A 25,912-nucleotide genomic window follows, 5' to 3' on the forward strand; every position below is an offset into this window, starting at 1 on the left:
TCTGCTGCAGCCTACCTGACCGGCTAGGAATCTGAACTGAAACGGAGAGAGACTCTCCTTTGCTTTCTTCCTTGAGCACAGAACCTTTGCGTGCAAAGGCGCGGGGAGAGAGATCAGTCAGCATCAGTCCTTTTCGTCTCAGATTTCTCCGATTCTCTCTCAGGGGGTGAGAATTGACTCAGCTCCAGCACGACAGGCCTTAGGGCTCTTCAAAGTTTGCACGCGATGCTAACCCACTGAACAGCGAGCCACGGGGGAAACCCATCAATCTTTCCTTTTGTGTGTCTTAAGCAGCAATTTCTCTCCCCCTCACCATCTCAGCCTAACCATAGACTATTTCATTGTGTCATTAAGCACTGCAGGAGATGGCTGTTCTGTACCTTCACCCTTCAGGTAGGATTTGAGACTAGCCAGAGTTTTTGCAATGGGGGGCTGAGGTGCTGGTTGGTTTTCACAGGCACCTTTCCTTGATTGCTTCTCTCCAGGTGGTTGTGTTTCACAGGTGTGGATGCAGGTTGTAACACTTTAAAAAACAACCTCCAGTTCAATTCCTTTATTCATATCTCGGGTCTGAGATGTGTGATTTTGGTTGCTATTTTCAGTTCATCCATTTTCTGAAGCTTTCACCTGTGGGGCTGAGATTCTCCAGGCCTGGCCTCTGCTTGGTGTTGTGTTGTGTTCTGGAAAGGTTGAACAAATGGAGGTGGGAGAGACAGGAGTAGAAACTTTTTCTTCTTATTAAAAAAGAAAAAAAGGCTGTGAATTTCTGTTTACGTACCTCCAGCACCAAAACAGCTGTAGATAGTACTAGAGCGGAAGAGTCTTTCTACTGAACCCACTCTGCTAGCAGATATTGAAATTCTGCTGGGAGGCCAAGGGGGTCCCAGCTGACTCAAGTGTGGTTTGTTAATTCTAACCTGGCTATAAGGAGCATGGAAAGGGAAAGCAGAAGTGTCTCTCTGGGTAGAGGAATGTAAGATCTGGTGCAGAGAAGGATCAGAAGTAAAGTTACTCCAAAAAAATAACTCCACGTGTGGACTCTTTTATTCTGAAAGAGGAGTATCTTGTTCCCATTTAGCTTAATCTACTTTGTACATGGATTGAGCTAAATAGGAACAAGGCACTCCTTACAGAATCAGAAGCATCTTCACATGGAGTTATTTAGGAATAGTTATTCATTAAATTCACACCCTACTTCAATCCAAACACTTGCACTGGCCACTCCAGCAAAGGAAGGTCGGGCAGGAGGTGGATATGTTCTTATTAGTTTGTTAATAAAGGCAAACCCTAGGACAGGAATACAAATGACCCCATACAGTGAGCACAGAATTTGTTTGTAGCAGAATAGGTAAATTACAATTGTAATAGTCTACTCCAGGGAGATGTCCCATTCCAGGCTCTGAGGGAAATTGCTTTGGATTTGACTGAGTTATAATAGTTTGAAAATCAGAACTAGTGAGTAGTCCTTGGGATAGAAGTTTATTGGTAGCATAAGCAAGAAAAGGTTGCCTTGCACGTATGTAGGTGTCTAACGTAGCTGCACAGTTGCTAAGGTATGGCTTGAATGATGAAGGGTATCCTATAATTTAGGTGCATAGGGAATATGGCGGTGCTCTGCAGAACTGAGTGAAGATGCACATTGCAATGAACAGGGCATTCCAGGGATGTCAAGCTGAGTGGCCCCACGTGATGGAATTCTTCTTTCTTCATTCTTCTGGGGGGAGGGAAGATTCCTAGGAAATTCCATTAGAAAAAGTTACCTCAGTAGGATATTAAGCTTTCGCCACTGTAAGCTTCCAAAAGTGAGGGAATGCTATAGTTTAAGGTTGCATGTGCAAATTTAAACTCATCACCATGAAGGTATGCCTTATACAGTCTTTAATTATGTGATCACATACTATTTCCCAGATGACCTAGTATGCAATGTTTCTCATGACATTCGTTATCTATGCATAGCATCTTGTTGTAGAAAGCAATAATCTGGACATCCCTGGCAGAGTGTCCATGAAAATTGTTTATACCAAAAGTACCCAGCAAACTGTACTTACACCATCTACTAAAGATTTTAACAATGCAAAGGCACAGTGCAAGTGTGCTACGGGAACCAGATAGCAAGTGTGAAAAATTGGGATGGGGGTGGTGGGTAATAGGTGCCGATATAAGAAAAAGCCCCATTAACTAGGACCATCCCTATAAAATCGGGACCTCTGGTCACCCTAAAGTTATAGGTCACCTAAAAAGGCAGAGAAAAAAGTGGGTTGAGACCCTGTTTTAATGGAGTTGCCAAGGCTGTCTTAGATTTGCTGGGGCCTAAGGCCAAAGCCAAAGCTGCAGGACTTGGGTTACAGGCCCCCGGCCTGGAGCTGAAGCCCTTGGGCTTTGGCTTTGGCCCCCAGGCCTGGGGCAGTGGGGCTTTGGCTTTGCCCCTCCCCCCCCCCGGATAGCGGGGCTTGGGTGGGCTCAGGCTTCGGTCCCCCCTCCTGGGGTCCTGTAGTAATTTTTGGGGTCAGAAGGGGATCATGGTGCAATGAAGTTTGGGAAGCCCTAAATTAGATTAATAGTTAACTGTTCATTCACAGAGCTGCACCTAAAGAGAGCAGTTGGTTGAAAAGAAAATGCGTAAGACATGGATGTTAAGAAAACTTTTGAAACAAATGCCTGGAGAGGAGAGAAAAGAAATTATCATATTTAAATCAAAACAAAACAAGAAAAAATTCAAGGCTAGGTCATCCTTGGCACTTGTGCAATGTGAGAATTAATCAATTTCCTACTAATGGTGACATATGTTTCCTATTTTAGTATTGCATGAACTAGATCTTCCCAAACAACCCAGACCACAGGGACAAGAGTTCGGAATTTTGAGTGGTGTTCCTTCTCTTTTGAAGTTTAAGGCCTTCTGATGATGCCAAGTGCTATGGTATACTTGACATAGGGCATAAGAACAGTCATCCATCTGATCTACCTAGAGCCAGGAATAATCTGTTCTGCATTCAGCATAACTATGAAGAGGGCTGGTGCTGGGGGTAGCAAGCAGGGCAGTTGCCAGGGAGCCCCACAAAGCTGTTACATCATATCTACAGAGTCCCTGTGGTAAACGTAATGTGGGTATTACAGTAATTTAATCTCTAAAAGTGGAAATAAATCACACTAACGCAGAGGTTTTCAAACTGTGGGGTGTGCCCCCCGGGGGGCCTGGAGGAACATTTGGGGGAGTAAGCAGCAACAGCAGGCAGCTCAGGCTTCAGGTTGCTTCATTTCTGCCCGGGGCCCCAGCGAGTCTAAAACCAGCCCTGACTCTGAAGATATTCTTAAAAAGCAAAAATCCTTTTAATAATATTGAACCAAATCCTGAGGTTCCTTCTCAATTGTACTCATTCTTTTGTCAGGCAAACTGCCACTGGAGTCACTGAGTACGTTATCTTTCTCAGGCCAGGTCTACACTACGGACTTCTGCTGGCACAACTATGTCAGTCATGAGTGTGAAGAGTTGCGATCTCTGACAGACATAGCTGTGCCAGCAGAAGCCTCTACTATAGATGCAACTATACGGGCAAAGCTGTTTCGTAATTTTTTTAAACCAATATACATTATTTTCCTTAATGGGGTTTTGTTTCACTGTATTGGTACAAAGTGTAGCTTTGCCACCATAGCTCTGTGTCCACACTAGAAGTGCTCTACTGGTATCGTATGCCTGTATTCCTATACTGCTAGAGTACTCCTTCTGTAGACATGGCCTTAAGGGTAGGTACTGCCACCTATCACCATAGTATCTGAGCAGCTTTTACATAAAACAATAGAAATAGTGAAGTTCTTAGTGGACTTCATGGAGCCTCTGTAGGGTGACCAGACAGCAAATGTGAAAAATTGGGATGGGGGGGGGTTAATAGGAGCCTATATAGGAAAAAGATCCCAAAATCGGGACTGTCCCTATAAAATCAGGACATCTGGCCAGCCTAAACCTCCGGCATATCTTCTTTTTGGGGTCAAAACTCTGTCTGGAGGCAGAGATTTTGGTTTTGATTTTTTTTCTTTTTTAAAAGATTTTATTAATTACCTTTGTTATTGTTGGTAGGGGTTTAGGGTTAGAAGGGGTATCAGAGTTGTGCTAACGAGTAAGGATATTGGTCCAGTAAAAGGCAAAATCTAATTTTACAAGATACAATTAGCAGATCTTCTTGAATGCTGAGATCAATCATTCTATCATCAGGTTATTTTTTTTCAAACTGAAAGAATTTTTAGGATACCACAAAAGGCCAGTGCCCTAATTATCTAGCTAGCTGGCTAGCTAATCTAATCCAGTATCTAATGCATTTTGCATGAAGAGTTGTTTCTAAACTATATGGTACAGGGACCGACTGTGCCTTCAAACAATCACAAATAGCTTGACTTTTCAACAATTATTATAAGTCTAATGGGACATCAGAATATACTCGTGCTTTGCTTTTAGCTACTGTGCCAGATTTTCTGCTAGGAAAAAGCCAGTGTTGTAAAGAGAATATAAAAGGTCAGCTTCTAACTGTGGGAAGAGATCTGGGTGTCATAGTGAATCACAAGCTAAATAGGAGTCAACAGTGTAACACTATTGCCAAAAAAAGAAAAAAAGCAATCATCATTCTGGACTCTGTTAGCAGGAGTGTTGTAAGCAAGACACGAGAAGTAATTCTTCTGCTCTACTCCATGCTGATTAGGCCTCAACTGGAGTATTGTGTCCAGTTCTGGGCACCACATTTCAGGAAAGATGTGGACAAATTGGAGAAAGTCCAGAGAAGAAGAACAAAAATGATTAAAAGGCGATAAAACATGAGCTATGAGGGAAGATTGAAAAAACTGTGTTTGTTTAGTTTGAAGAAGAGAAGTCTTAAGGGGAGACCTGATAACAGTTTTCAAGTACATAAAGGTTGTTACAAGGAGCAGGGAGAAAAAAAATGTTCTCTTTAACCTCTGAGAATAGGGTTTAAATTGCAGAAAAGCCCATTTAGGTTGGACATTAGGAAAAACTTCCTAACCGTTAGGGTGGTTAAGCACTGGAAAAAAATTGCCTAGGGAGGTTGTGAGATCTCCATCATTGGGGACTTTTAAGAGCTGATTAGACAAACAAACACCTGTCAGGGATGGTCTAGATCAGGGATCAGCAACCTTTGGCACACGGCCCGTTAGGGAAAGCCACTGGCGGGCCAGGACAGTTTGTTTACCTGTAGCGTCCACAGGTTCAGCCGATCGCCGTCCCAGGCCAATGGGGGCTGCGAAAAGCAGTGGCCAGCACATCCCTCAGCCCGTGCCACTTATTAGCCCCCATTAGCCTGGAGCGGTGAACCGCGGCCAGTGGGAGCTGCGATCAGCTGAACCTGCGGACGCTGCAGGTAAACAAACTGGCCCGGCCCGCTAGCGGCTTTCCCTGATGGTCGTGTGCCGAAGGTTGCCAATCCCTGGTCTAGGTAATACTTAGTCCTGCCTTGAGTGCAGGAGACTGGAGTAGAAGACCTCTTGAGGTCCCTTCCAGTCCTACGAGTCTGTGATTCTTTATTCATAAAAAGATCTTCTTTTTCCTGCTTAAATTCTATGTTTTTCTTTTCATGATTTATGGTAAGTGGGCAGATTTAAAATCTTTACTTCAGCCCTCAACTCCTTTAGCACTTCCAGTTAATCATTTATTATTGCTTACGAGTAAGTTTAGACTACAGGGGGGTTTCTCCTGCTTTAACTTGTTTATTGATATCGGTATTTACTAACGCCAGCTAATTGGCTGTTGGTTAACTCAAGTTAGCTAACACTCCACAAACACTTATTACAGGACACACACATTTGTGGTTTGGTGGTTGTATGTCCTGGCTCTAGCCCAGCTTTTAGAAACCTCAGCTAATTTGAGTTAATTGACCATGTGTTGCCAATTATCATGATTTTATTGTTATTCTCCCTGTATTTGGTGTTTTCCTTAAAGCCCAGCTCCTGGAGGCAAGCGATTGCATGAGAATCTCATTTTACTTTTTTATTATTTTATTATTATTAAAGTTTCTAGCCTTCATGGTTGCAGAGCAAAGCTTAAAAATGTGACCCAATCATAACTTAATGGCTCAAAGACCAGAAAGCAAATAAAAAGACCTCCGCACTTTTTTTTAATCTCACGATTATTTGGTGGCTGGCACTATGTTTGAATGATTGGCCCGACAATCTGTGAGTTAAACAGGAACAAATACTCTAGTCTTGATGTAATAAGATGTAAAGGAAAAACATAATAAATGTCATACTTTGTCTCCTTTTACCTTGGACAAGGTTCTGTCAACACTGGTGACTTCCAGTACCTTTAGTTTCAAGCAGCACACCGCACCACCATCGTGTTTACCAGGTGCATTCAGCGAAGTGCATCACCCTCTTATTTTTCTCCTCCACCCTTTCTGCATTTCACACAATAACTGATACTATATTAACCTTGCGAGAGAATCCTTGTTGTCGTGCTCTTAACCATAGCAGCATGGCCACTTCCTGCTATGTTTGAGTCCAGCTCATAACAAATGACATCTGCTTCTAGTTTAGCGATAAGACGGAACGCATCGACTTTAGAATATGCTCTGTAGAGGAGATCCTGTTTCCATTCTAATCTCCCCTTTTCAGTGCCTCGGAACCGAATCAGAGAACTTGATTTGTGTCTGAGATTTTCAGGCCAGGCTCTTAGCCCAAAGGTGGGTTTTTATTTTTGAAAGTCTGAGCAAAATTTGTCTCTTTCAGCTACGTCAACAGGAACAAATAGGTTGTCCCCACTGACAGTTTCTGCCTGATTGTTCTGTGAGGCAGAGGAAGGGAGGGTTGGTCCCTGTTCCCTGTAATTGGTAGGGGCTCCGACCTTCCAAACCTGTGAAATGCCTGTAATTCACAAGGCTGTTTTGCCATGAAGAAGGCCCTGTTCTTTGAGCATATCAGCCTCAGGGAGAATACCATGGCATCACGGGCTGCCTTACTGACCAATTACTGTATTTGTTTTTTAAACTGATGATGGGAGGGAATATTAATAGACCCATTAAATCTCCCCTTTCCCCGACTGAGCATGCTTTTCTCAAGAGGAAAAGTTATAGTGCTGCAGGGCATGCCATGCCAGAGGTGGTTGCAGGGCCGGTGCAAGGATGTTTCGTGCCCTAGGCGAAACTTCCACCTTGCACCCTCCCCCGTCCCGAGCCCCTGCCCCAAGGTGCCCCTCCCACAGCAGCTCCCCCCCTCCGTCCTGAGGCGCCCCCCCGTGGCAGCTCCTCACCCCCCATCCTGAGACACCTCGCCCCGCCCCAGCTCACCCTTGCCTCACCTCCTCCCCGAGCACTCCGTCACTGCTTCACTTCTCCCGCCTCCCAGACTTGTGGAGCCAATCAGCTTAGGCGCCGCAAGCCTGGGAGGCGGGAGAAGTGAAGCAGCCACGTTGTGCTCAGGGAGGAGGCGGGGTAGGGGTGAGCTGGGGCGAGGAGTTCCCTTGTGTCCCTCCCCCCTTACTTGCTGCAGACGGCCCTCCCTGTGCTCCCCTCCCCTAGCTCCCTCCACCTAGATGCTGGCAGCAACCGCGGCGGCCGAAGATAATGGCACCCCCCAAATCCTAGTGCCCTAGGCAACTGCCTAGGTCGCCTAAATGGTTGCGCCGGTCTTGGGTGGTTGCATTTCAGTGATAGGGGAAGTGATCCAGATTCTGTCCGTTATGCATTTTTGGGGATCTTTTTGAATTAAGGGCAATACCCAAATGTTAGAGTGAGGTGGTTGCTATATTTCCCCTCCTGCTGCAGTCTGCAGCAAGAATCTCTGCTGGAATTTTCAGCCTACTGCTGAGTGTCCTGGTTCGTGGTTCCCTCAGATCCTGAAAATTGATTTCTCATAGATGTTTTCGATACTTTGAGTACAGTATCTGCGGTGTGATGTTCGAATGTGTTGGTGAGTCATTCCTTTACCACGGCAGTATCTTAGTAGAGAGAAAAGAGACTATGAACCAAGCAACCACAAGTCACCAAAAAGAGAGCAAATCAGGGACCCGATTCAGCACTTGTCAGGAGAATCCAAAGCTCTCTGAGCGCTCCTCTGTGAGGATGAAAGGGACTTCCAAAGCAGGCAGGTACCAAGAGAGAACGTCAGTAACCTTCAGTCACTACACGAGGTGTTGTGTGTGTTTCCCATGCCCCTCTTTTATGTGAGGGCAGCACTCAGTTAGCTAACAACAGCCAAGTAAACTGTGGGAGCCAAATCCTCAGGTCTGGAGTGTAGGCTGGGATCCACATATTAAGGGGGCCCTCCTAATGTGGATTTCCCCTTGCTGGTGCTGAAGGCACCCCATGGTACAAGCTCACCTTCGTAGCAATCATCAGAAGGCACCTTCCCCCCTTCTAGTGAGTGCTGCATGTAGGAAGGGCTCTGCAACAAACTGGAGACTGAGAGAGGAGCTGTCACGCTCCATTCCCACTAATCCCATGGATGTGGGAGTCAATGCTCACTGAGCACTGTGAAGTCCCCTGACTCCTGTCCTACAGTTGCCATTGCCAGCAAGGATCCTGATGCAGTGGAGCCAGGAGCAGTCAGCAGTCCATGTGAACAGCTCCTCTTTTTACAGATAAGGGTGGGGGCATGCAGGTGTGCAAATTTTACGAGGCTTAGTAGGAAGCTCTGCATGGGGACTCCATGGACTTTTCCATCTCTTCATGTCTGGCCTATAGGTTTGTCCACCAGAGGGTGAATGATCTGGGGCTTAGATTTTCAGTCCTTACTTCAGCCCAACTGCCATTGATCCTGTTAAAATTAATAGTATAAAACTCCCATTGATTTCAATGGGACCAGGATTTTGTCTGTTGACTTCAATTGGTGTTTGCCAAAGCAAAAACAGGGGTGAGCAGATGGGAGTGTAATTTATCATTCTTACCCTAATTATATGAGTATAGCAGCATGAACAGCATGGTGGCTTTCTACAGCTCCTTTTGTATGCATCCAGGTATGCTAGAGAAGTCAGGCAGAAACAAAATGGATATGGAGTGCATAGTGACTCAGCAAATGAGGCAGCCACCCTGGGCTAGGTAATTACTCTCACAGAACTGGGCATTAGAAACTATTTTATGGTGAGAGAGAGGTTTTTCTAGGACAGAGGTCGGCAGCCTTTGAGAAGTGGTGTGCCATGTCTTCATTAATTGAAGGTTTCATGTGCCAGTAAAAGGTTTCGCATGCCAGACAAGCAGTGGGGGCATCAGACGGAACCCCAGACCAGCAGTGGGCTGAGCCACTCATTTCGCTGCCAGTCTGGGGTTCTATCCGCCAGATCCTGCCAGCCAGGGTCTCGGCTGCCAGCCCCGCTCAGCCTGCTGCCGGCCCGGGTTTCCATTCGCCGGCGCTGCTCAGCCTGCTGCTGGCCTAAGTTCTGTCCATCCAGGCCAGCAGCGGGCTGAGCAGGGCCGGCGGCCGGGACCCCGGCTGGCAAGGGGCTGGTGGCTGGAGCCCCAGACTGGCAGCGGGATGAGCGGCTCATCCCGCTGCTGGTCTGGAATTCCGTAATCCAGGCCAGCAGTGGACTGAGCGGGGTTGGCAGCTGAGACCCTGGCTGGCAGCAGCGTGCCATTAAAAATCAGCCCGCATGCCGCCTTTGGCACATGTGCTGCAGATTGCCGACCACTGATCTAGGACACTGCTCATCCCTTACTGGTGTCAAAAGGATCCAGGCTAGGCCTGTCCATCTCTCTTCTCAGTGGCTGTGCCCTGTTACATCTCACACACACACACCCAGTGCCAGTTGAATTCACTGTTAGATGTTATGTGTTAATATTCTGAGTCTGTCTTTCAAAACGTGTTCCACTGTGTGCATGAAAAAGCTGCATCTCCAAAACTCCCTCCTTGTTTTGTTAGCTCGTTTACCTATTGACTGTTTTTACTTATCAGTTCTTCTGTCATGATGTTACCTAGGGATTCCAAATTATTTAGCACTTAGATTCTAGAGGTAGTGAGAAGCAGTGTTGGCCAGTGGACTGGGAGTCCAGGAAATTTGAGTTTTGTTCTTGGCTTTGCCACTGGTTTGCTATGTGACCTTGGGCAAATCATTCCACCTCGCTGTGCCTTTGTTTCTCCCCTCTCCCTTTGTCTTTCTTTCTGTGAACTCTTTGGGGACAGGAACTGTATCTTATGCTGCATGTGTACAGTACCTAGCATAATGAGGCCATGTGCTAAGATGAACAATATTACGCACAAACAACTATGTTAACCATTATTCAGGTTTCAAAATCAAGCACTCAATCTAGGAAGTGCCAGAGTTAAGGTTACTTGTGCCAATTGCTGTGCTTGGCCAATCAGTCCTCACCTCCACATCAGGGCTCACGGCCCAAGTCCCAGTCTCTCTATCTCCCCACACCAGTCCATTTCCTTGGGTAGCCAGTCCTGGTCTTCTCTATCCTCTCACCTTCTCATCCTATTTCAGTATTCCCCCCCCCCCCGCCCCAAGCCAAGTGACACCCAATCCCCACCCCAGTTTCCCTACTGGCTCCTAGTCTCCTTGCTCAACCAGTCCCAGTCTTCCCTCTCCCACAGCTCCAAGTCCCAGTCTCCTCTTTCCAACTCCTAATAATAGTTTCTATCCGCTCCCACCCAGTCCCAGTCTCACCAGACTCCTTATTCCAGTCTACTCCTTTCCCTTTCTCCTGGTCCAGCTTTTGTCCCCTCTGCATTCAGATAAGATGGGTTCCTGCTCCACACAGCCAAGCATGGGGAGGGGGAGTCACTGGCAGCACAAGCTGCCTGCTCTCCAGTCCACTGTCCACCCCAGTCCAGACCAACCTTTACAAGGAAGGTCCCTCTGAGCCCCTCTGTAGCCCTGGGCTGCAGCATGCTTGGTGGCTGTGTGGGGAAAGCACTTGCATAGTCCTGTCACATGTACGAGCTGTGATGTGATGGAGGCTTTGGAGCAGGCTCAGGGAGGATGGAATCTTCAGAGATTTTGGCTGCTAAATTCTAGCAACTCTTATTGTTATGTGCAAAATGTGATTTTTTTTTCCCAAAAAATTAGAGCTGGTCAAATTTGGGTGGATTTTTACAGGGATGGCAAAAGGTAAATCACTGACACAAAGACCAACCCCTGGCCATATTTGAAGTCCCTGCCCCAAAGCATGGGGGTGCAAGAGCATATCAAAGAAAAGGTTCTCAGAATTTTGTAACATGGGCAAAACAATATCTTGTTCCTTAGGCGCATTCTAAGAAATGGCTGCACCATTTTGATTGAAATTTTTTTTAAAAAATATCAGTCTGAGACAGACACCTGGCAGGGAAAATTTCAGTCCCAGAGGTCAAAGTTTTGCAAAGGTCTAAGCAATTGAAAACAGGATCTGATGATGGGAAGCGTCGAGCATGCTTAATGTGTCACCCTTAAGTGAGGTCTGTCCTTAATATCCCATTTTCTATAATTGGTTATAATTATGAAGAAAAGTTAGACAAATATGTTTATGCTAGGACTCTGAGTCCTCTGTGCTCTCATCTCCAACCCTCTTTTTTTCTCTCATACATTATTTTTGTCCTTACTTCTACCTGCAAAGTTGTCAAACCATATTGCCCAGAGTATACATATATATTTTCCCCATGATTTGAGATTTTTTCTGTGTTTGTAAGGGCGTGGGTAGATGTTTGTGTGGTTCTGTCAGGGAGGGGTGGTGTGAGTGAGAGGAAGTAGGTGTTGATGGATGAGCTTGTGGTTGTTGTGCAGCTGTTTAGTCATGCCACGGGGGGCGGGGGAGAGAGATGTGTGTGAGAGGGTCAAGCAGGTGTGTATGCTAATATATAGGGCAAATGTGCATTGTGTTTATTTGTAGACAGTGTCCTCATTAGAAATATTGCTCTTGCTTTTCACGACCCGCTTTCCAGACCAAATGATCTAGTTTGGGGGCAAACTCAAGGTTTGAACTGAGTTTGAAACCACTGACCGAGTTTCATTCTCTAACTCACAAATGTGCCACGCAGGTTCTCCAACTGGTTTTCCTGTGCTTCAGGTAGTGGGTAAAAGAAAGGCCATTCCTTATGTAATCTCAGACCTTATATTGTTAATATGAACGAACTAGCTACCAGGTTTCAAAGATTCAGCAACAAAAGTCTTACATTTTCAAATGTAGTGGTTGCTCAGCACTTTCTTAAAATCAGTCATCTCTAAGGCCTGGTCTACACTGGGGGCGGAGGGGTGTCGATCTAAGATACGCAACTTCAGCTACAAGAGTAGCGCAGCTGAAGTCAATGTATCTTAGATCGAATTAAAATTACTTCACATCCTCGCGGCGCACTGCAGTTCCCCCATCAACTTTGCTTCCGCCTCTCGCCAAGCTGGAGTTCAGCAGTTGACGGGAGAGCGATCGGGGATTGATTTATCGCATCTACTCTACATGCGATAAATCGATCCCCGATAGAGTGATCTCTACCCGCTGATCCGGCAGGCAGTGTAGACGTACCCTAAGGCATCACAAGTTGGGCTCTCAGAAATTGAGGCATCCCAAATCACTAGTCATTTTTGAGTATCTTAGCTTAGGACCCCACATATAAAAGCAGCAATTCCAGTTTTAAATGAGAGAAACATTCTCCACTAGTTGTTGGCTTGCTTGTCACACAATCCCACATGCTTTAGGAAATGTGTTAACAATAAAAGAACCTTGTCTAATAATTTGTACTATCAAGAGTAGTGATGGGAGCTGTTGATTCAGATTCTTCTCTGTAAGTCAGAGAGAAAGTTTTTGGAATTTGAAGAAGTTGGGGGTAAAATTATTCTGCGCTATTATGTTACTGTAAGGCCTACAATAATCTGTGTGCTCTTTAAATATATAAGAAGGTGCAGTCACTGCCCTCAGAGCACTTGCAATCAAAGACAAGTGGCATATGAAAGGTGAGGGAGAAGGATAAAACCTACAGTCGATATTTTAAAAATAAATATCAGCTCTCCCCACTGGCTCTCTGCCTGGCCATTGCTAGCTGGCAGTTTCTTGTAGGCATCACAGGAGAAGTAGGATCCTCTTTTAGGTAATTTCTCTAGCAATCAATACTTCTTGAAGTTCTGGGTTTCTCACACCCCTTGCTTTTTTGTGCCCTTCTACAATCTTATTTCTTGTTCATCTTTATTGTAAATCCCTACTCTATACCTGGGATTTTCAAAGGAGCCTGAGTTTGGTGCCCAAATCCCATTGACTTTCACTGGGAGTTGGACAGCTAATTCCCTTACGGCTGTCTGAAAATTGAGGTGTGCATGCTGATCTGAGCATCTAGCACTGGATTATGGCTGTCCTGTTGAGGTGCCCACTTTTGAAAATTGGACAGTTAGTTGCTGTTGAACCTTAAATGGCAATTATGATGCAGTAACTGGAGACTTGTATGGTAATGATTATATTATTACTGGGGATGATAAAGGATAGCTCCTGTTTTTTTTCAAGTTAGATTCCAGGTAACATGGTAATTACTTTTGAATCCACTAAGGGAAATATCAAGAATTGGCAAAGTTTTTAATTGTGTTTAATATGCATTGTGAATTTAGCCCTTTTTTCTGTTCACAAACCAATCCCAATTTCTTTAAATGGCTGTGTTACTCCTAGGTATTCAGTAAATAGTTTATGTGAATGAATTTCACATTGTAGACAAGCTGTTTATTTGGACTATTTGCTCTGCGATATTTGCAATGTCACGTGGAGTTGTTCCCTGCTGGATGACAGAAACATTTTACATAGGAGAGTAACAAACTCATTTTCCTATAGGAATTTTTGGATGTGTAATAATTTGTGCTTAAATTCCTGATTAACTTTCAAGATTTGCAAACATTTCAATGGATATCTGCTGGGCTTCTGAATACTCATGAATAACACGATCCTACAAATTATTATTTATTATTTGTATTATGATAGAGCAGGGGTGGGCAAACTTTTTGGCCCACGGGCCACATCTGGGTATGGAAATTGTATGGTGGGCCATGAATGATCACAAAATTGGGGCTGGGGTGTGGGGGTAGGGGGGGGAGGGCTCCGGCTGGGGTGCAGGCTTTGGGGTAGGGCTGGGGATGAAAGGTTGGGGTACAGGAGGGTGCTCCAGGCTAGAACCGAGGGGTTCAGATGGCGGGAGGGGGATCAGGGCTAGGGCAGGGGGTTGGGGTGCAGGAGGAGGTCATGGGTGCTGGCTCTCAGTGGCGCTTGCCTCAAGCAGCTCCTAGAAGCAGTGGCATGTCCCTACTACAGTTCCTACGCAGAGGTGCGGCCAGGTGGCTCTACACGCTACCCTGTCTTCAGGTGCTGCCCCTGCACTCCCATTGGCCATGGTTCCCAGCCAATGGGAGCTGCAGGGGTGGCGCTTGGGGGAGACAGTGTGCGGAGCCCCCTGGCTGCCCCTATGCATAGGAGCCTGAGGGGGGGACATGCTGCTGCTTCCAGGAGCCGTGTAGAGCGGGGCAAGCCCCAGACCCTGCTCCCTGACTGGACTGCTGGAGCAGGGCAAGCTCTGGACCCCACTCCCCAGTAGGAGCTTGAGGGCCGGATTAAAACTTCTGGAAGGCTGGATGCGGCCCCCGGGCCGCAGTTTTCCCACCCCTGTGATAGAGCCTACTGGTATTTCTACATTGCAATAAAAAAACTCATGGCTGCACAGACACACTGAGTGGCTTGCTGCCCAGTGAGTTTGTTACAGAGTGAGACTAGAAGCATGGGGTGAGATCCTGACCCTATTAAAGCCAACAGAAGTTTTACTGTAGACTTCAGTGGAGTCAGTATTTCACCTCCAGTCTCATAAGTGCCAGCCAATATCTTAAACACCAGATCTTCCTTCCTTACTCAAATAATAGCAAACTAACCTCCTCACTTCTGCTTCTGAAAACAATCTTCCGTCACCATTTGTATTTTTCAACCAGTGCTATAATCGGCTGGAAACTTAATTACTATTCAGTTGCTGCATATTTTCCAGAATTAAGTTGCCCTAAAATGAAACAGTAGTCACACAAGATCTTTGGCCATGTAACTGAAAATACTTCCCATTTGTTTTGTTTAGTTTTAATTAAAAAAAAAGAAAAAGTTAGGTTTAAAAAAAAATTCCCAGTCTTACCAGGTCCGCTTGCATGATTTCCTGTTTCTTTATTTCAAAATTATACAAATGAAAAACAAGCAATAAAAATTACTTTTAAAAGTTGTGGCTGGGGCTCACATCGCAATTACATCATTTCCAAACCACCTTGTAATCACTTCTCTCTCATAACAAAGATCAAATACATTACTCGTCATTGCTGGCTAAATGACATTTGAAATCACTATCATTTATACATCACTATAGGTTTACTTGGCTCTATGAAAACTAATAAGAAATCAACAGCTCCCTACCTACAGATCCTTACACTTACGATTAGAAATAACGTATAAGCAAAATTGCCATTGCCATGACTTAAGGTAAATATTGTTTTAGTGGAAAAAACATAATCAACTACACACACTGTCTGAGTGAAATAAGCATGCTCAAAATGTATTGTTATAACATGATGGCTTGTGCCCAATAAAAATACAAGTGTAAAGTGTTTTGTTTTGTTGGACTAGTTTTTTTCCCTTTTCCCTTTTATATTCCTCTAAACTAAGCTTTCACTGTGGCTTTCGTGAAAGACCCTGCTCAATTTTTGTAATGTTTTGGGAGCTCATTCAGGTGTGTTAGAGACAAATGCTGCATTCACTGGGGAGACAGCCATGGTAAGATTTTGTAGGTAGACATTTTTTTAAAGCTTTCAAGAGGAAAAAAATAATAACCTAAAGATTAAAACTATTAGAGTCGTTCTTAGTCTAATTTTATTCCAGATTGCTATGCTTCATGTGGGTAAAGAGGCTAAGGGAAATAATTGGTATTGTAGGGATCTGAGATAAAGAATTACCTGTACTGATATTTTTAAGGCAATCCTCCTTTAAAACATCACCCACACTTCTTGTGGAATATAAATAATGAATAGACTTCCTGGTCTAGAGATTTCATCCCTCTTTTTTTAAATAACAAATTACATCATTTAATGAGTTGATAAAAGCAGGGGTATTGTTGAGAAATCTGGACTGGTCTGCTGTTTTCATGTTTCTACATTTGTTCCTTGTCTTGGGAGGGTCGTGCAGTGAGGTAGAAGGCTTATTTAGATAAGAGATATGGTGCCCTCAAGGAATTTCTGATGTGCCAGGATTAGAATCCGAAGGGAAGCTTTGCCTGATTTCAGCCGTTGTAGGTTTGAAAACAGAGAATAATAGGGTTCATACTTGTTCTGTGTGAGTCTGAAAAAGGGAGGAAGGGGGAAAAAATCAAATGCAAAGAATAGGATGCAAAATGAAGCAATTGTGGAGAGGGGAAGGACACAGAGAAAGGGAGAATGTATGTGGTAGGGAGGTCAGAAAGAGGGGAAGAAGAGAGAGAGAGATTTTAATAGAAAAAGAAGTTAATTCAATTGTTGATATTTTTCAAAGCTGTCTAGGGGCTTTAGCCACACATCTTTCTATTAAAATTAATAGAAGATATATGGCTTAATCCCTCAGGCAACTAGAGCACACTTTTGTACTGGCTTAATTTTTGGCATGCTTTTCCATCCCAGTACCTAGCATAAATTTCCCCTTTTAGGGATGAGAAAACTATTTCAAAAAACCCCCGAAAAATAACTGAATGACCGCGACCCCATTAATTACAACCGCTTGCAGCATAGCAGAGGAATAGCATAGAAACTTTTGGTATCAGAGGGGTAGCCGTGTTAGTCTGGATCTGTAAAAGCAGTAAAGAATCCTGTGGCACCTTATAGACTAACAGACGTTTTGAAGCATGAGCTTTCGTGGGTGAATACCCACTTCTTCAGATGCATGCATCTGAAGAAGTGGGTATTCACCCACGAAAGCTCATGCTCCAAAACGTCTGTTAGTCTATAAGGTGCCACAGGATTCTTTGCTGCTTTTATAGAAACTTTTGTTGTTTTTAAACATGTCGTGCGGGTGATTTCCTCCCGTAGCAGAGCTGCATCTCTTCACCTTAAATAGCTACAAATATCTGTAAGATCTCTTTACCTATACTGAAAATCATGAATTGCAACATGTTCATTTTATCATATGGTGATGATTATCAAATGATATCTGCCCTCTAAACCCTATTGTGGGTTTTGCAATAACTAGTTTTGGATCTAGAAAGGCTAAATGCAAAAGAAAAAAACAGGAATAAAGAAAGATAAAATTGTAAAAACTCAGGAAATTCAAAAGGGAATTTCTAATCTTTCAAATGGCAATCTCTAAACATTGCAAATCCTGGATGCTTTATGGTATAGATTTATTGTTTTTATGACAAGCAATAGTAGATTAAGCTACATATTTAACAAGTAAAACAGGAGTATGGGACATGTTGCAACACAACTGAGTTAACATTTCTGGTAGAACCTTAGTTCTCAGTGTTTTAACTGTATAAACCTAACATTGGGCTAGCTTTTAGGGGTGAGTATTTACATGACTGGGCTTTTAAAATTGAAAAAGGGGGAGAAAATGAAAAAACATGAGTTGGCTTTACAGAATTTATAGTCCCAATCTGTGGAATTTACATGCTCCTCCAGTTTTGCCCATGGTGATAAAAACCATCCCATTTGCCGTCAGAGCTGGCACTATTTGGACAATTGGTGTGTTTGCTACAGCATATCAAATGTACAGTTCTATGGCATAGGCATTTCTAAAAGATCACTAGTGGTTTAACCACCAGCAAAAATGAGAACCCTGCAATTGCTGCAAACCTGTTTTGTGTGAATATTCTCTCACCTTTTTAACAAACTAACACTTTCCCCCTTTTGTGTTCCCTTCTGTGAACATTCATGTGACTGAATCTTGCTACCATGAATGCTCACAGAAAACAAATTCCAAACTTAAGCATTCAAATACTTGGGGGGGACACACATTTTAATTTTGCTTTTCACAAACATCTGCACCAGAAACCTGACTGCAGGAGCTGCACTCCTCCGATATGGGAACTGTAACAATACCAGGTGACTGAAATTATTAACTGCAGTAAGCAACACAAGCTGAATTTTGGATTTCGAACAATACAGCATTGACAACATGAGTCAAGCCCCAAAATATCATGGTTGTCTTAACAATCAATATTTTATGAAAATAATAAATGTAGGATTCTTTTTATTTGCCATTTAGCTTTGAGCCTCCAAGTTACACTTGGGTCACGTTTTCCAGCTTTTCTCTGCAACTGTGAGGGCTAGAAACTTATTTTAAAGGACATTTAGGATTCTCCCATAATTCCATTTTTCCAGAAGCTGAGGCTCTAAGAAAGACATCAAATATTGTGAGAATCATGATAAAACTGTGAGAGCTGACAACACTAGAATGAATAAACAAAATGCACAAAATCAAAAACCTCAACAAATTTTGAGTAACAAATACATGTTGAGAAAATCATGACTGCTTGATGGGTTTTCCACATTCGAAAAAGAAGGTAAACTCAATAAACTCATTATTCTTTCTGCATTATGTGCTTCACTCTAATGAGAACTTGCGCATTTCCGCTCACAGGCTTCCTGAGTGTGACAGGCTAGTTCTGAATCTGGTGAGCTGCTCTACAGTTTGTAGTTATTTGTGCAGAGCATTGGGATTTTGATTTTAAGCATTTGTGTGTATTTCTCTGTAGACTAGTTTTAGATCTGCTCAATGTAATTACACAGTAATCTGCAGAACCCTGTAGTTACCCTATAGTTACAGTGTTATATTCCAATTATAATTATATAATTAAAGGTTTCAGAGTAGAAGCCATGTTAATCTGTATCCGCAAAAAGAACAGGAGTACTTGTGGCACCTTAGAGACTAACACATTTATCTGAGCATAAGCTGTCATGGGCTACAGCCCACTTCTTTGGATAATGCATCCTTATCCGATGAAGTGGGGCTGTAGCCTATGAAAGCTTATGCTCAAATACATTTGTTAGTCTCTAAGGTGCCACAAGTACTCCTGTTCTTTTTATATAATTAAAGGAAATTAACATGATATTTTCCTCTGTAACTAGAAGTGCTACCATATTGCATTCTCTCACTCATTCTCTCTACCCTTTCACTCTCACGCTCTTTTTCTTTTTTTGCCTTCATGCTTTTTTCGGTGGACCTTTCTTTCCCCATCATCTCTCCATTGGAAGAAATGTCTCCTTCCAAAGTCCCCGCTCCTCTCAGAATGACAGAGAGCGTCTCCGTTTCCTAATGGCATGCTCCCCATAAATAAAAGTGGACAAGGAGTAGCTGATGCGAGTGTCCAAGGTGTCGGAACTGCTCCCAGCTCTCTGGCCCTTCACCCATGGACACAGGCACTGCGAGATATTCCTGCGGATATAGCCATCGAAGCAGTAGTAGATGAAAGGGTTGGCACAGCTGTTGGCAAATGCAAAGGGGCTGCTCACTTCCATGCCTGCCTGGGCAAGGACATAAGGAAGGCAGAAAGGTGGCTTCAGGTCCTGGAGCCCAGAGATGATAGCGAGAAGCTTGAAAATGTTGTAGGGAATCCAGGAGAAAACAAAGGCAGCCACTACGATGAAGACAATCTTGATAGATTTCCTCAGCTTTTTGTCATGTTTCCCAGATTTCTGGTAATGTATGCAGAGCTTCTTGGTGATGGAGCAGTAGAAGGTCAAGATGCTCAGCAAGGGGAAAAAGAAGGCCAGAATTAACATTACCAGTGACACAATCCGTTTAGCAGGTGTGAGCGCCACATCTGTGCAGTAAGCCTGGCCGTTATATTGCCTGAGTTCTCTGGACAGAAGGGTGGGAAGCCCTAGGAGGCAGGAGAGAAGCCAGACACAGATGCAAAGTCCATTAGTGTAGAATCTTGTTCTGACTTTCCTGGCTACAGAGGGGTACATGATGGCCAGGTACCGGTCAGCACTCATGCAAGTGAGGAGGAAGATACTGCAATACATGTTGACTGAGATGATGTAGGAACTGCCCTTGCAGAGAAAGGAGCCTGACCTCCAGACCCCCTGCCAGATCTCCTTGTGGACCCAGAGTGGCAATGTGAGGAGGAAAACAAAGTCAGAGGCAGCTAAGTTGAGGATAAAGATGTCAATCAGCCTGCGGACTCCAACTTTGAAGACCAGGGCTCCCATCAAGATGGAATTGCCGACGATTCCCACCAGGAACATAGTGGCATACAGAATAGGACGGAAAATGCCCATATATGGCATGTCCAGAGCTTGGCAGTACTCTTCAGGATTCTCAGTGGGAAAGGAATATTCATAGCTATCGTTATAGCTCAAATTTATCTCAGACATCTTAACGAAAAAAAGTGATCAAGCTCCGTCTCTGAACGAGCTGACACCACCCTTAATATTATCATCAGAGATAGCAGGGCTGATCTTTCTTCTTTTTTTCGAAAGATCTTAAGAAACGTCTTTTAAAAAAAACCACACCCCAACACACTTTGATATTCACAGTTCTGCATCCCTCTCAGCCAATCAAATAAAGACAAGCAAAAGGAGGGTCTGATTAGTCAAACCCACTCAAGTCAGATGTTCTGTAGGAGTCGATTGGGTTGAGTTGGATTTTTTTGTCTAACTGATTTTTATCTGCATTTTGCATTTGACCATGATGGCTTTTAAGGTTTGTTGTTGTTTGTTGTTGTTGTTTTTTAAGGTTTTGAACTGTTTGGGTAAGGGTTTTTTTCTTTCTTTCTCTTTAAGCGGGATATTATTATAGGTGAGAAGGTTTGAGGTGATGGAGAGAAACCAGGAAGTGGTTAATGCAGCATTATGTTCTTTTTTTCCCTATATCTCTTGACTAAATTGTTGTTAATCTGTTTATATATTTTTCTAAGACTTGGAGGTTTATACCTTGGCTTATTTTGTCAACTGATTTTCTGGTTACAGTGACTATCACCTATATAAATGTGACTAAGGAAAAGCTATTTAAAATCCTGCCTTCTCCATTCTAACCAGTAGCAGCAAATCCTGCTATTCCAGTCCTTGGATCTGCACACAGAGCCTTGCCGATGCATATCAGCCTTGACTTGCAGCCAGGGCCGGCTCCAGGCCCCAGCGTGCCAAGCGTGTGCTTGGGGCAGCATGCTGCGGGGGGCGCTCTGCCAGTTGTCAGGAGGACGGCAGGCGGCTCCCACGGACTTCCCGCAGGCACGCTTGCGGGAGGTCCGCCGGAGCCGCGGGACCGGCGAGCGGCAGAGCGCCCCCTGTGGTGTGCCGCCGGGCTTGGGGCGACGAAATGGCTAGAGCCGGTCCTGCTTGCAGCACTACCTGCTATTCCATTTCTGGATTCCTCTCTGTGTGGCTAAGAGTCAGAAAGGGTCCTTGTTTCCATTTTCTGCTGCAATTTCAAGTCTAAAATTGCTCTTCCTTCCCCATCGCCAGCTCTGCCTTAACTACCTCACTCTTGACCTCCAAAATGCCTGTTTATTCCAGTCTTGCCTCCCCTTGGCACTACAAATTTCATGCAGTTCTGGTATGTAGCTTCTATGATATTCTCTCCTGCTGTTGTACTGAAAGCTTTGCTAATTCATTTAATCTCTGATCTGCAACATCTGCTGCTATTCCAATTCCAAGCTACCCCACGCACAGTCCTGTCAGCATTGCTTAGTCTGGATTTAAAAATCTCTGTTTTAAAGTCCTTGATTCCACTACAGCTTTGCCAATGCCAATATTCCTAAACAGCAACACATCTGATTATTCTATAACTGATCTTCACCCTTTCCAGCCAATAAATCTCAGTTCTGATTTCCAGCCGCTCTCCCCCGTCTTCTTCCAGCATTCTCCTCCACTCAGCCCTGCAACTTTAGATCGGCAAACTCCACAGCTTTTCCAGCCTTGCTCCACCACTCAACTCTGCCAATGCACCTCAGGCCTGATGAGCAGCATCCTCAAACCTGCACCAGCCCTATGGATTCTGAAACCGTCTTTCAAGAGAAATGGGCTAAGCCTCATAGCTTAGAACATTTAAAATTATAGTGCACAAACTCCACAAAGTATAGTTACTGTGTAGTGCCTGTCCTTCCCAGGCACAAGGATAGATGATTTATGAATCATCAGTGATCCTGGGAACTTTCCCATTGGTCCACTAAATGAAAGATGTTGAGAGCCAGCTGGTTTGGTGTTTGGTGTTTTTTGGATATGAGATCATCTGTGAAAAGATCCCTGTTATGAAGTGATCATAGAACAGAAAGGTTTGAGACCCCTTGGACTGAACAAGATAAAAGAACTTTCCCATCTCTTATTTCTGTGATTGTGTGGCACAGTGATTAGAGATGACTGAAAAATAAGAATAATTTTTGCAAAACTTTGTCCCCATGTTTCTTTTAAAAATGTTTAAATTCAGAAGTTTTCGACCAGCTCTAATAGTAAGTTGAGAACTGGGCCAATTTCATTCATTTCTGTTCAAAGGGACTTTTTCCTTCAAAAATCACTTGCAAAATTGTATACCCAGATGAGATGGTATGGGCATTCCTTTCCCTTCAGTCACTGTGTCAGGAAATATGCTAAATTAAAATTAGCTCCACAGTAATTCCAGCACACTAGCAAATACATATGTGTGTTTAGAACTAGATTCAGGGAACGCTCATAAATGTGTGCAGGGCTCTCTCTGTATCTCTCATCATTAACCATTTAATAGCAGTTTCTCCTTAAGATTAACTTTTTCCACAATGCTCACAAGAAGTGAATCAGTCATAAATATTTAAAAAGACCTTACCTGAGTCATCAAGATATGCATGTGCCCAAACTGAAAAACTACATAGTTTATAGTTTCACACTCTATCCCTTCCCTACGGTTTGTTAAGCTCATTTGTTTAGTTAAAAATTATAGTGTACGCTGTTTGCAACAGGGCTCATTTCTATTTGTTCTGTAGAGTATCTAGCATGCTTTCTGGGTGCTGTAGTGAGTTACCATATTACTAACAATTATTTTAGAAATAATTCAGAACGTTTACAAGTCCAATGTGAAGCATTATCATAAATAATTAAAAAGTGATCTATAATTTGTCAAAAAGGCAGCAAAAAAGTATTTTAAATGTATTAGCCTTGCTTTTGTATTGTGTTGATTCAGTAAGGACTCTTATTCATGTAGGGCCAGATTTTCTGGCACCCACAGCTACAACCAGGTTTTCAATAGAACTTAGTTCTCATTTATGCACCTAAATTAGGACCAGATTTTTCAAATGTTCTCATTACTTCTCAGCCACCATTGTAACCAGATCTGTGGCCAGATTTTCAAAACGCTCAGCTAAGATCGTTTGAAAATGCAGCCACTTGGGAGCTGAAGTCTTCTGAAATCTAGCCCTAAATTCAGTCATTTCTAAGCAGTAGTTTGAATGAGCACCGCTCTCCTTTAATGGTTATATTTTTGCAGTGTTCAAAAAGGCATCTTGGGACAATTTTACATATGTTTGTCATGCTTAAAATGTACTAATTGCCTTAGATATAGAATATAAGAACGGCCATACTGGATCAGAACAAAGGTCCATCTAGTCCAGTATCCTGCCTACCGACAGTGGCCAATGCCAGGTGTCCCAGAGGGAGTGAACCTAACAGGTAATGATCAAGTGATCTCTCTCCTGCCATCCATCTCCATCCTCTGACAAACAGAGGCTAGGGACACTATTCCTTACCCATCCTGGCTAATAGCCATAGATATAGAACTAATATTACCTCAATATTTGCAGTATTCCCAGTCTTCCCTATGGGAAAAACCAAGGAAATTTAAGGCAAATTTAGGACGCTCTTAATCATGATGGCTGTAAGTTGAAGTGTAATGTGTTTCCCCTAAATCTGCAGCAGCTTTGCAGAAAATAGCACTCATATCAGATGATTTTCTTGTTCTCGGTGGTAAAAGGCTGTTAGTACCTTTGTGATACTAGCCTTCTGATTCTGTGATAAACTCAGAAATGAGATACGTGGCCACACTATCGGCATAGGAAGTCTAAGGCAATATTGATTTTAATTTCTTGAATGTAAATAACATTTTCTGTAATCTTAGATTCATGATTCAGCGTTTCCAGCATCAAGATTTTTAATCGGCTAATAGTCTCTCTTTTTTTATATTTACTTATTAAATGTGCTTTTCTTGTAAATTTACATGTGCCTCAAGCTTTTTGTCCCGGGGTGTTTATATAAAATGAAATAATAAATACATCAAATAAAAAGTGACAGTAATAAACAGTGAGATAATATGAGGGGAACAGAGGTAAATTTGGATATAAAACAGAATGCAATAACTCATAACTGTTAAGAACTCATAAGTTCAGAACCCTGCACTAAGAGGAAAAACAGCAGGATCTGCCCACCCGTTAAAGAGGAAAGAATTTATAGTCTTGCCAACACTGACTATGGCAAGTTTGCAGGCACCCAGCTGATACAGATTCCAGCCTGGGATCTCTTTAACACTTGCCATTGTAACAGCAAGAGGCATGCCAGCTGAGAGGGGTCATTTTCTGTTTGGTACCAATTTAGGATACCTAAAATGTTGTTTATGCCAGATGTAGGTCATGTTGTCCTCCGTAGGGTCTTGCAACGCTGGGAAGCTGTAACACTAGTTGGGGTAAGAACTGCGGGCACTGACTGAGTCAATATATAGGCAAGGGGGTGGGCGGTAGTTTTGTAGATGGAAGGTGGATGGAGGTGCCAACCGAAGCTATTCTTCAGGATGGTTGTGGCAGATGTAGGGCACGTTCTTCTCCACTGGGTTTCTCTCCTAGTGGAAATTACAGTTGGCAACTAGGGTTTGGAAAAACAGAATCGATCAGTTGGTTGGCTGGATCCTGGGCCACTGATAAAAAAAAGAATGAAGAGGACAGAAGAAACCAACAGTGAGCAGTAAAAACCAAGAGACTATTGAAAAATTCTAATGGAGTCTACTGGTGTTTCTACTGCAGTTTAGGGGGATTTGAAATAATGGTCATTAGAGTGGGTTACAATTTTTTAACCAACATTTTTTAATTAAAAATGCTCTTTTTACATAGATTTTTTTTTAAATCTATTTTTGCTATTTATATAAAACTGTTATATGGAAAGATAATGAAGGCTAATACAAGTATTAACAAATCTTATTCAGAACCTGTATTTATCTTTAAAAGACCAATTTATGCAAAACTTTTAATCAATATTTATTATTAAAAATATTTTTTTACTATTTTAAAAATAGCAAATTTTCCAAAACAAATTTTTATTTTTAAATACATTTTAAAAAATCTTGCTATGTGGCTAAAATGATGAATTAAATATTATACAGAGAGTAAAGAGGAAAATAAGCAAAAATTAAAAACAGAGAAGAAAAAGATTTTTATCAGCATCCGTGTAATTTTTATGTCATCTTAATCATATGGTGGGATTTGAAAAAAAGTTTCAAAATTTAAAATAAATCCTTTTTAAAAAATTTCATTTAAAAAATGAACAATGCAAAATGAAAATATTTGAAAATAAATGTTAAAATATTGAAACAAATGTGTATGAAAACTTTTGTAAAAAATAAAATTCTGCTTCAAATATTATTTTGAAATGAATTTCTCTCTCCCTCTCCCCTTCCCCCCCCACCCCCACCAGCTTTCTAGGTCATGTGGACTGTGGAAGGCTTTCCAGCTGGTCAAGAGGTGGACTCTCCTATGAAAAGCACTAGAGATGTGGAGAACCAGAATGAAGGACAGGAAGGACATGCACTTGTTGATTGGGCGGGAGTAAGAATTTAAAGATTCTAGTGATATTCAGTGGGGTTCAGGGCGGGGCCTATAAACCCTGGCAGAAATCCTGGGGCCATCTGATCTCATGTGCCACCCCTCCTCCCTATCGCACACGGCATCTCTGATGGAGCTTCTGGTTTAGTTTTGCACGATTTTGTGGGTCAGCTTTTGGTTTTGTAAAACCACAGCAGGGAGTGGTTAGACTCTAGGTTTCTAATCAAAACACTCTTAACATGTGAATTCCTTTGCCCATTATAAGACCCTCATTTAACCC

At 43.0% G+C, this 25,912-nt stretch overlaps 1 protein-coding gene across 1 annotated transcript; it reads right to left on the reverse strand.

The window, feature by feature from the left end:
- Positions 1-18,914: 18,914 nt before the first annotated feature.
- Positions 18,915-20,221, reverse strand: GPR15 (G protein-coupled receptor 15). The gene has a single exon (XM_030533022.1). It carries the CDS (start codon positions 20,147-20,149, stop codon positions 19,142-19,144), a length of 1,008 nt encoding a protein of 335 aa, XP_030388882.1. The 5' UTR covers positions 20,150-20,221; the 3' UTR covers positions 18,915-19,141.
- Positions 20,222-25,912: the final 5,691 nt, after the last annotated feature.

Source organism: Gopherus evgoodei, chromosome 1 (genome assembly GCF_007399415.2).
Source record: "Gopherus evgoodei ecotype Sinaloan lineage chromosome 1, rGopEvg1_v1.p, whole genome shotgun sequence".
In the NCBI taxonomy this organism is placed as follows: Eukaryota; Metazoa; Chordata; order Testudines; family Testudinidae; genus Gopherus; species Gopherus evgoodei.